We start from the raw sequence: 12,120 nt of genomic DNA, 5'->3' as shown, positions 1-12,120 counted from the left end.
AAGCCTCTGGAAGAGCCCCAGCTCCTGCCAGGTGTCTTTGTGAACATACATGTGACCCCGTCCAGCTTCTGCCTGCCGTGGTCCTGCCTGTGGCTGCCTTGGGGCTGTCAGCATGGCCCGCTGCCCGCCTGCTCATGGTCCTTCCCCGAGATGCTCTGCTTGCCTCCATCCTCTCCTTGGCCAGCCTGTCGCTTGTCCCCACCTTCATTTGTCTGAGTTCTCTGTTAAAAGCTGATAAATAGAGGCTGTCTCCGTCTGTGTGGCCTGGGTTTGATTGAAAGTGGAAATGGTTCAGAACAGGGGCCCTTGAGTCAAAGAAGCTGAGGATGGAGGCCCAGGTGCACCTTTTAGTAACTGTAGCATCAAGGTGTGTGACCTAATCGTTCTGAGACTCGTTTTTATCAACTTAAAAGTAGGAATAATGACATGCACTTCTCAGAATTGTGACAAAGAATAAATGACCCAGTAAACTTGGCAGGCTTTTTTACATTAAAGTAATTTTTTCTCCTCTTCTTCTTCACCCTCTCTCTCCTTTCTGCTCTCTCCTTTGCTCTTCCTCCCTCCATTTTTGATTCTCCTGTTCTTCTCCTTCTTCATATCATATAGTCATGGTTATCATTTTTCTGCTCATCCAGATTTATTACAAAACCTGTGCCTAACTTGGTTTAAATCATATTAGATCATTATGATCTATATAATACTCCCTATGATATATTACACATGCAATATATTGAGTTATAGTATATATATAACTCAGTGGTATATATCTTTAATATAGCACAAATAAGGTCATGCTCCCAGAGCATGTGCATAGAGAAAGTCTGTTCTGACCCAGCTGTCTTTCCCAGAGGTGGAGAATGATTTGCTCCTGAAAGACCTGAACAATGTCAGCCACTTGGCTTCTTTCAGCATCACTTCTCTGAACACCCAGGCCTGGGCTCACAGCAGCTGCGTCTGAGGAGTGCGGTCCTCCTGGCTCAGCCCAGCACCTGGGGAATCACAAAGTTCCTATGAACATACACCTCAGATCCCCATGTGTTGTGGGTTTTCATTGGCCTCATCACAGTTCAGCAAACCCCTGTGTTGAGAGCAACGTTTGATTTAGATATCCCTGGGCGGCATAGCTCTCCTCAGAGTTTATGCACAGACTCTCTTGCCTCTCATCAGTCAAATAATTATTCACTTGGGGAAATCATTTGAGTGTATTTTGCATTATACCTCTTGCTATTTGAAAATATTTTTCTAATTTTTATAAAGACCTAGGCACCTTCCATGATAGCCTTTAAACAACTTTTGTCTTTAACATTTTGAATGGTTTAGTACCATGTATAGGATGCCCAAGTTTTTTCTATTCCTTGACTTTGTTTGGCTTTTGTGGTAATACATATATATATATATATATATATATATATATATATATATATATACTATATATAGTATATATATATACACACACACTATATATAGTATATATATATACAGTATATATAGTATATATATACATATTATATGTATGTATTGCCACAAAAATCATATTTTGACATGTTTTTAGTGCTTGTTTACTATAAAATATTATTATAGATCAAAGAATATACTTACAGATTGGTTGCTTTAGAATTTGAATTTGCTAAGGACAACTCCTGATAGTTTATGTACTATATGGCATAAATTTGCATAATGAATTCAAGTAGTTCTAACTTCAAGTATAGAAGACAAAATTAATCACTGTGACCTTTTGGCATTTTATTTCAAACATAAAGTGCAGATCATGCACATGTGAAATATATAATGGATTTCTCAACCCATTAATTTAATCACATTCTGGATTATAAGACATTTAAACAAAAGAAATAGGGGAAGAGGGTTAATGGAGGTCAAGGTGAAGTCTTAGCAGTGAGCCAGAGTTGAACTCAGGTTTTGGCTGGAAATAAGTAATTGGTAGTATAATTTTCTCAGGGCTGAAAAACACCAGTTAACTTTCCAATTTCTTTCCTTTTTCTGTACCTACATTTGACAAAGCTTTAGCATCATCTAAAGGGCTCTTTTTCTGGTTTTCAGATGACTGCCTTTTCCAAGTGCGCTGAAATATATGTATATTAATCAGGGTTCACTAGAGAAACAGAACCATTATGATATAGATTACAGATAGAAGAGACGCTCTGTTAGGGGTTGGCTCACATGACCATGGAGGCCAAGTCCCACAACATGTCATCTGCAAGCTAGAGAACCAGGAAAGCCTGTGGTGTACATCAGTCCAAGGACCTGAGTACAGGAGAGTGGCTGGTGTGTAACCCAGTGTGGAGCTGTGGGCCTGGCAATGGGAGTGAAGGTGGGGGCCATTAGTGAGGCAAATTCTGGACTCCACAGGCCTGAAAATCAATAGCTATGGTGTCTTACAGGAAGAGAAGACAGAGATCTCACTCAAGAAGAGAAGAAATCTGCCCTTCATCTGGTTCTCTTCCAGAAACACTCTCATAGCCAGAAATAATATTTTACCACTTATCTGGGAATCCCTTAGCTGAGTCAAATTGGCACATAATTAAACATCACATCACATACATAAAATGCATAGGCTCAAATACTTCTAATAGAATAAGCACACATGCCTGCCACCTAGATTAAGAAACAGACCAAGTGACTTTTCTTTCAGCCCCTCCTCTACTATGATAACCACTACATTAATTTCTCCATTTGCCATTCTCTTGATAGATACATATTTACTTTCAGAATATACTTATCAGGCTCTTCTGGGCATTATGTCTTTGGTTTGGAAAGTAGCTATATAAACATGAGAGTTTTGGTGACAGCTTTGTACATTTTTGTCTTGGGAGTCACATTAGGTCAATGTTTGGCAGCCCAATACATCAGTCTTCTTGGGATCACCTAGCTTCACTATTTAGAGACTGACTTTGCTCTTCTTTATCCTTCAGATTTTCCATTTCTTATATCTCATGAATTCCTCATTCTTACTGCAGATTTAGCCTTTGTTGGGTCACATAATCCAGTAGTTTCTTGATTGAAGGTTTACCCTTTATTTGACCTTTTGGTTTGTTTGTTTAGGTTATTCATAAAGATCTTGAATTTTGTAGATACTGTTTTATTGGCTTCCCTACTGCATCAGTCAGCTCTTTGTTCCTGTGACCTGATAGAGACAGAGACAGAGAGACAGACAGGAAAGAGTCAGAAACATGTGGTCCTCAAAGCCATATTCCTAGTGGCCCACCTCCTTCAATCATGCCCACCTCTGAACCTTGTTACACTGGGGCTGGCAATACGTGAGCTTTGAGGGGAGAGCAGGGAAAAGGCATTTCAGATATATACCATAACACCTACTGTGTGTTTGCCTTTGAGAAGTTCAAAACCATTCCAATTCCTGATCCTTATTAGAATGGGATTAGATTTTTCCTATCTCTAAAATTCTTTTTCTCTTAATCCTTCACTATTTATTTGTCTATCTTTAACTATAGAGATAGAATTGAGTACTTATGTCCTGAATTAAAATAAAACATATATTTCCTAAATATATAATTTTCTCTTAGTTGAGGTACCAAACACTCCATTTATAAAATGCTCATTGGGATATCATATAAACCCATCAAAGACACTTACTTACAAACTAAGCATTTTCTGTGCTCTGATAGACCATTGCTTTAGATTTTACCCGGAGGAAATGAATTTTAACATATTTTGAGATAATTAAGATTAACACTTAACATGCATTTGATAAGAAATGATATAGAAATATCCCACATGACCTTTCTCAAGTGTTCCCTATGGAAACATCTACCCTGATATACTACATTATCGTAACCAGGAAGTTGACATTGAAACAATCCCTCTGTGCTGCTCAGAATTTATCCATTTTGCCTTTATTTTTGCATGTATGTTTTAGTTATATATAATAATATCACACGTTTTATCACACAATAACTTGAAGATGCCTTTTATAACTTTACCAACTTCTCTCCCACTTTTCCCTACACTATTTTTAGCCCACATCAACCATTAATCTCCAATTCTATGGTTTTTATTTTCAAAAATGTTATATAAACAGAGGATACATATGTAACCATTTGGGATTAAGGTGTTCTCTTTTCATTTAAGATAGTTTGTTATAGCTCACATAGGAAAGTGTGTTCATCAATAGCTCATTTTTAGATGGGAATGGTGACACATACCTGTAATCTCAGTACTTGGGAGGCTGAGATAGGAGGATCACAAGTTTGAGGACAGTCTCAGAAATTTAGTGAGACTTTGTTTCAAAATAAAAAATAAAATAATGCTGGAGGCTGAAGGTAGAATAAAATAGTGGTAGAAAGAATATTCCTGGATTCAATCCCTATAACACACACACACACACACACACACACACACACACACACACGCGCTTTGTTCTTTTTTAATGTTGAGTAACATACTTTGGTATGTCTGTGCCACACTTTAACCATGTTGCCATTTTAGGATGTCTGGGATTTTTCCTCTTTGGGGTAATTATCAATAAAGCTGCTATGTATAGGGTCTTTAATGTGAACATAATTATTATATTTTCTGAAGTTAATGCCCAAGAGTGCAGTTGTTGCATGGTGCAGTAAGTGTATGTCTAGTATTATGAGAAATCGCCAAGCTGCTTTCCATGTTGTCTGCACCCTGTTACCTTCACACCACTCCCATATGAACGATGCATTTCTTTGCATCCCTGCCAGCCTTTGGTGTAGTTGCAATTTTTAATTGTTGCCATTCTCGTGCCTTTACAGTGATATTTCATTGTGCTTTTGGTGTGCATTTCCTTGGTGGATAAAAACTTGAACAGCTTTTTCCATGCTTATTTACCATCTGTGCATCTTTTTCAGTGAAATGTCTGTTCATGTCTTTTTCTCAAGTTTCTAATTAGATTACTTGGTATATTTGACTGCTGAGTTTTGAGTTTCTTTATATATTCCAATACCAGGCCTTTGTCAGATCTGCAAAGATTTTCTCCTAGGTTATAAACTCTCTCCACCTCTTTAAAAACATTTTATTAATATATCACAATTATACATCGTGGTGAGGTTCAGTGCGTTAAAAATACATGTACATAGCTCTTCCTGTGGTCCCCTCCACAGCCACCTCTGCTCCTTGCTCCTCCCTTCCCACTGCAGTTACTGAGGTTGGTCGTGATGCCTTCACATTTTGCTATAATATTATTTTATCTGTTTCCTTCCTCGGTCCTTTCTCTCCCCCCCTCTCTCTTTCTTAACCCCATTCGACTACTCTAAAGTCAAATAAGTAAAGTAATAATAATAATGATGATAATACATTTCAAACCCAGGGAAGGGATGGTCTCCATTAAAAAGGTAACGAAGCCGTGCGTGGTAGTACATGCCTGTGATCTCAGTACTTGGGAGACCGAGCCAGGAGGATTGTAGGTTCGTGGCCAGCCTCAGCTACTTAATGAGGCCTTCCACAACTTAATGAGACCCCTTTTCCAAAAAAGAATGAATAAAAGCATTTAAATTGAATTTTACAGAAGACAAAACTCACTGTGTCAGGAAACAGTAAACACCTCCAACATTCTTAAATTTTAAGATAAAGTGTCTTCAGATTGTTCTGGGCTCTTACTGGGTCATTCCAATTTGAAAACTAAAATCTTTTTTTTTCCCCCCCTGTGGTACTGTGAATGGAACTCGGGGCCCTTTTACCTCTGAACGACACCCTCAAACCTATTTTTTTATTCTTGTTTTTTTAAATAGAGTCTCACTTAAGTTCCAAAGAGCCTCACTAAGAAGCTGAGGCTAGCCTCAAACCTGCAATCCTCCTGTCTCAGCCTTCTAATTACTGGAATTACAGGTGTGTGCTACCACTCCTGGCTTAAAATCTTTTTTTTTCTATTTTCTTTTCTGTAAATTATTCTTATCTATTTTTTTGAAATTACTATTATTTCCATGTTCAGCCTCTTGGGCTTCTACATTTCTCTACTATTTTCAATCTGTTTTTATTTTTCCTCTTCTCTTGTAATGCCCTCAACTTTATCTTGTAACATTTCTAATGAGATCTATATTCTATCAAATTTTTCTTGAAGGATATTGCCCTTTTTGCTTTTCTCTGAATAATTCTCCTGCTTTCCCTCCTCCATACTATCTTCTTTTAACTTAATCACATTTCTACTTCATGGATAGACCAACTTCTCTAAACCAAGGATATTAAAGATTTTATATTTAAAACTTTCCCTTCTCTGCAAGTTACATTTTATTTCAGTTTTTTTCGGATGACTAACTCCTGTGTTAGAGGAATTTCTCCCTTTTCCAATAACATTTTGTCTTTCTGCCCATTGTCAAAATTTATTAAGAGCTCACTGGAGGTTCTGAGCTCATGGGTAACACTTACTGACTTCAAGCCACAGTGTGTGGGGGGCTGGGGATGAATAATTGAGGTGTTCTTGGGAACTCCTAATCAGTGCTCTCTTCACACCATCAAAGAGCTGCCCAGCTTTGGAGGCCCTGCTATTGCCCTGTTCCTGGGACCATGTGTCTGCAAAGCTAAGAGACAGAACTCACCTAGGGCCTGTCTACTCTCTTTCAGACTATGCTTTGGGTTCTCATGATTCTTATTCCAGAACCCCTGCGCCTGATTTTAGGACCTACATAGATTGACCTCTTGTTTGGTCTGGTCTCCTAGGGACCATGCACAGTGTGAATGCAACAAAGCCCTTTAGGGACGAATGTCAGCATGGTCTTGGGAGAAAGCTTGAAGGGTGGTCTCGATCATCCACATGCCAACACACAGGGGCCTTAGTGCTTTAGATGGGACCAGAGAATAGAATGAGAAGGAGAATCTCTCTCTGGGCTGTAAGCATTATGTTCTTTCACAACATTACATGGGTACAAGAATTATGAATTTTGATACCTTGTTCAGGTATCCATGAATGAATATTTGCAAAGTAAGAGATAGAACCTATTTGGGGGCCTTTACATTAAACATACAAATATGTGGATACATGCAATTAAGGTTTATGTTCTTGCCAGGAGTCTTACAAATGTTGGAGAGGGTCCTACCCCTCAATAGCGTATTTCCCCATGGGTTTGTCAGATTTCCCAGAGGAGAATCCCCCAGTCTTTATCCATAAAGGAAGATTTCTGGCTGCTGGCTTTTAGGAAGCTTAGGGAGGGAAGGAATCTGGGAATCAATGCAGGTCATAAGTTACTTTCTGTTTTTGATAAGGTAATAGCACCTGCCAAGAGTGGGCAATGGGCATCTAGTGCTCCTCTTTCAGCTGCCATCCTTATCTCCAGATCCTAACAGGTGCTGCCAGTGTGCAAGCCTGCTTAGGGCTTCACTGTATGAATTGTGTTGGTCTGGTTCTCATCTATCCCCACTCTTAGTTTAGGATTGGCTCCTGTTGACTTTGGGTCACTTTTCATCTGCTTCTTTGGTTTTTATTTTTCTGTTCACCCTTGTTGGCTTATACCTTTATTTTAAAATCCATTTTTTTATATTATAGTACCATTTCTGGTAAAAAGAGAAGTGTGTGTGTGTGTGTGTGTGTGTGTGTGTGTGTGTGTGTGTGTGTGTTAAATCTGCCACCTGACTCTAGAAACCAGATTGGTTGTTTTGTTCTTGTTTAGTTTTGCTTTCCTTCATTAGAACTTGTACATTCTATTCGATTCCTGCAATGAAAGTTCCATTATGTAGGCTGAGTATTGAGTGAAGTTTATTGGAAGGTTCAATACCAAAATAAGATGAATTGCTGAGACCCAGGGTAGTGACAGGAATGCTCTGGTCCTAAGCACTCTCACTATTCTTAATTAAAACAGGGGAAACTTCAGTGAAGCCAGTTATCAATAATGAAAAAGGAAGGTGGTAACTTTCCACAAGATTCTCCTTTCTCTTTACCATGTAAAGCTCCAAATGGAAGTATCAGATTCTGACATATTTGTGCTATCATAATTTCCCCATTGCAGAAATAGTGGAAATTACTTTTAGGTTAAGTAGGAACATAATTTATAGAATTGCTGCTAGATGACCCTTGTGGTATTATGGTAAATTATGAGGTTAAGATAAATGCTTGGGTGTTTTCCTTTTATAACAAAAGATGCTCAAAAGATAGTTATGGAATGGGGGAAAACAGACATCCATGTTTTGGTATTTTTTTTAAGTACAGAACTGTGCTTAATCTTCACAAAATCCTGTAAGATGCCATTCTAAACACTATAGTCAGAGAAATTGAGTCAACTTGCAAGCACAGAGAGCTAAATTGAGCAAGTCCCAAGACCAAAGTAGGGCTGGGTTTGCATTCAGGGGAAAGGAATATAAATCCTCCCCACTGAATATTGCTGCTTTCTCAACCAAAAAGCACATGACACTCGATGGTAATCATGTTGTGGCATTGTAGCCGAGGTTGCCTTTATCTTTTTTCTTTTCCCCCAATTAAGAGCTAAGCATTGTTTAGTTGAAAGCAATTAATTTTACTCAACTACTTGGGGAATAGGAAAAGTTGTTAATTTATACACAGTGTAGAAATGAATGACACATCTTTGAAATTTTTTTTCTGGCTATTTCTTCTTGATTGCAGATCTTGAATATCCTTTCTCTAATTGCCATTTAAAATGTCTGCAACTAGGTACTTTGAATTTATATTGGGGCCAGCCTAACTTTACATACTAATAACAAGGAAATCAGAGGTATTGACAGAATTATTAATGGGTTTTATAAGATATATCCCTTAACTTAAAAAAAAACAGATTAATGTTGATTAAAATCCATTCTTTTCCATTTGCATACTAGAAATAAAAAGTTTTATTAAGAGAGATTTCAGTGTGGACTGTCATGTTAATTATAGCTATAATCCCTCTTTTGCAACCTTTTATTTATCATCAAGGCCCCAATTCTACATTTTTCTTTCTATTCTTCAAGCAATAGAAGTCCTATTCCACTTATCCTGCTTAAGGCAGGAGATTGTTACGATTTATTTAGTAGTATAGATGAAGATGATTTCTTTAATTAGTACATTTAAGAGATTTTATTGAATTTCCCTTTATTTCCTTCCAAGATGCACGATTGCCCTGCTCCAACATTTTTGATGCTTCTGTTTATCTTCAACAAAAAGGAAAATACATTTGTTGGGAGCATTGTTAGTCATCTACTTTGCGGTCACCTCTATTGGGCTTGAGAGGGGCATAAACTGCCCACCCAAGTAGAAATTGTTTGCATGCAGACATGTTTCCAAGGGCCAAATGGGAAGGATAACCAGGGACCTTGACTGATAAGCAAAGACCCTGACAGTTTCCTCGTTTACCCTTTCCTTCCCCGGATTTATCTGTGACTACCTTGGTATTATTTCCTGACCCACCCCATGATTGCTTTGTTATTCCCTGTGATTAATAATATCTTATAATGTTTTGGTTATAACCCTCAACAAAAGCAAGATGCTAGTGGAAGGACGGTAGGAGTAGAGACATCTCTTTCTTCCCCGGCCTCCCCAGCTGTCGTGTTAACTCCGTTGTCATCTATGTGAGAGACGACTTCTCATCATTCACTCAACATCAGTGTCATCCTCTACATACATTCTTCCAGATGATCGTTTCCACAGATACACAGCACTTCCCTGGTTCCCTGCCTGCTGCTCACTGTCGTTCTTAGTTTCTTGATGAGCAGGCAAAAGAAGCTCCAGCCAACACACATTCCCCACTACTGCTTCCTCTACTTCTAGAAGCCATACTCCTGCCCAGAGAGATTAACTTGTACCTTAAAGACAGGCTTTTTCATTCATATTTGGACAGGCCCTAAGCCTATATTTCTTCTTCTTTTTATAAGTACTGATTGAATATCTGACATTTTTCTACCAGACATTGGAGAATTAGAGGAAAACAGGCTTTTCATCCTTGATGTGGGAGAATACATACTCATTCACAGGCGTCCATAGTGCACCTAAGTGATGGATGCTTTTAATATTTATGTATGCAGGACTTCAGGGACCAAAAGGAGTAAGGTAGTGGTATTGATTTAATTTCCTTAGTGGAAACCAGTCTAGGAGGTAATTTAAGAAAGGCCATTTTTTTTTTAAGATTATCATTGCTCTTCTAGCTGAAAATTCAAATAGGGCTCTGACTCCTTCAGTGAGCCTGAAATCTACTCCCAGCAAGAATTAGTCCCTCTTTTCTCTGGTGTTTGTATTACAAAGCTCATGCATTTAATATAAGTTATGTTATGCAATTATTATTATTCATTTATATATATGCCTTCCTTACTACTTTGAAAGTTCAAGATATTTTCGTGCATTCAAAATATATATTATTTTATGTATATTTCAATTTAAAAGCCTAGTACCTTGCATTTTCAGATACATCTATTGATGATGTGGCATTAAAAACAAATTTAATTCATGATAGATTTGAAATAAAATTTACCATTGTCATATCATCTGCTGGTTAGCATATAGTTGGTTAATTCAGTATTTTGAATTTTTATATCATAGATTTAACAGTATAACTGTACTTTGAAAGTAAGAAACATGTTTTGAAGTTGAGGGAAAGAGACCATTTTCAGTATTTCATGCATCTTATGATTATATATCTTAAGTAGGAAGTTCTATTCACTAAAGCCGCTGTATGACATTTGCCACTACTCAGGGTATTTTTTAATACCTTTCTTGGAGATGGCTTTGTTTTTTTATTTATTTACTTTATTTCTATTTTGTTTTTGCAGTCCTGGGGATTGAACCTGGGGATTGGACCTGGGGATTGAACCCAGGACCTTGAACATGCTAGGCAAGCACTCTGTCACTGAGCCGTACCCCATGGCCAAAGCAGAGTATCTAAATGTGTGTAACTTAGCTGCTTCTTATTTCTGGAAATCCTGCTATTATCACAGTTACCTTGAGTATCTTTAAGATCCACTGAGTTTCAATCTAGTACTTTCTAGAAGCTCTTGCTCTACTTCTTCAAAAAAGAATTTATATCCTTAGTTTGGTGTTGGCCACCAGGTAGCAACACTACCTTGAAGAGCTTAAGGCTCATAAATAAGAAACTTTTACAACCCAACAAGAAGATTAAGCCCATGCATCCAGAAGGGAAAGGTGAGTGACCAGAATCATGAATGTTTAATTTCTCTCTGGGGCTGTCTCCTGATGCTGTCGATTGCAAATGCAGGCATCTATTACCAGCTGGCTGCTAGCAGCCTCCTGGTCCTGCCAACCTCTTGTCACTATGATATTGAGCTTCATATCAGGACCACTGAGATCAGATGAGGCAAAGGCCAGGTGGCAGGGGACAACATGATCATGCAAGGAAAATGTATGACAAGAACCTGAACTCATAAAACTAGACACAGGGCCAGGGTGCTCATTTCCTTGTATGGAAATATCCAAAAATACCCAAAGAAAATGCGGTGTTTTTTCTTTTTAACCATGAGAAACATGTTTATATCAATCTAGAAAAGTAAAATATGTTATGTTAGATTTTTCTTTTTCCTTCACTTTCAGCCATTCCTCTGGGCATTCTAGTTGTGCGTGGAGACTGTGATTTGGAGACCTGCCGTATGTACATAGACCGCCTACAGGAGGTGAGTTTATTTATTCTCCTCAGTTTCCCATTTTCATAAACAATGGCCAGCCGTATACATGTGCCTATGAAATGGTACACTTAGGGGGGAAATGGAAAAGCAGTGGCCTTGTCCTTTAATTGTACACTGTATGTCTCCCTCCTGCCCCAGTGGTCTGTCTTTCCTCTGGTGGTTGAAATGGGAAAGGATTGATTAGGTCAAGTACACAGTGTTGTTATTCTAGTGTATTCCACAACTAAAGATGGAAACTTCTGTCTTCTTGTCAGACTCCATCCTTGTTTTTTTTTTTTTTTTTTTTTTTTTTTGGCTATGCAGAATTTCAGAAGGCACTCATAAATAATAAAAGAAGACAGAGATTTGGGGGTTACTTAATGTTTTGTGTCTAGCTGCTCAGGTTTCAGTCAAAGACACCATAATTTTTTTTAATAGCACTTCTACAGCAAAGAAAAATCTTCCATATTTCATGGAGATTTGTCAAGGCACAAAGGAATAGTTTCTTTACTATTTTTTTTCTTCCTCTGTGTGGTCTTCCCATAAGCAAAACGGAAGGGATGGTGTTTGTGGTATTGCCATGGAGTTGGAATG

At 38.0% G+C, this 12,120-nt stretch overlaps 1 protein-coding gene across 3 annotated transcripts in view; it reads left to right on the top strand.

Annotated features, from left to right (window-relative positions):
- DGKI (diacylglycerol kinase iota) overlaps positions 1 to 12,120 on the top strand; it is a gene marked incomplete at both ends in the record, with an annotated part of 483,096 nt that overhangs the window by 375,083 nt on the left and 95,893 nt on the right. For all 3 annotated transcript variants that reach the window (XM_080700835.1, XM_080700834.1, XM_080700836.1), the window contains one exon: positions 11,456 to 11,535. In XM_080700835.1, the coding sequence (XP_080556961.1) occupies positions 11,456 to 11,535 (80 nt within the window). The remainder of the gene's footprint in view (positions 1 to 11,455; positions 11,536 to 12,120) is intronic.

The sequence above is a fragment of the Muscardinus avellanarius genome (assembly GCF_963383645.1).
Source record: "Muscardinus avellanarius genome assembly, chromosome: 9".
NCBI lineage: Eukaryota > Metazoa > Chordata > Mammalia > Rodentia > Gliridae > Muscardinus > Muscardinus avellanarius.
This window is presented reverse-complemented; position numbering and strand designations above follow the sequence as displayed.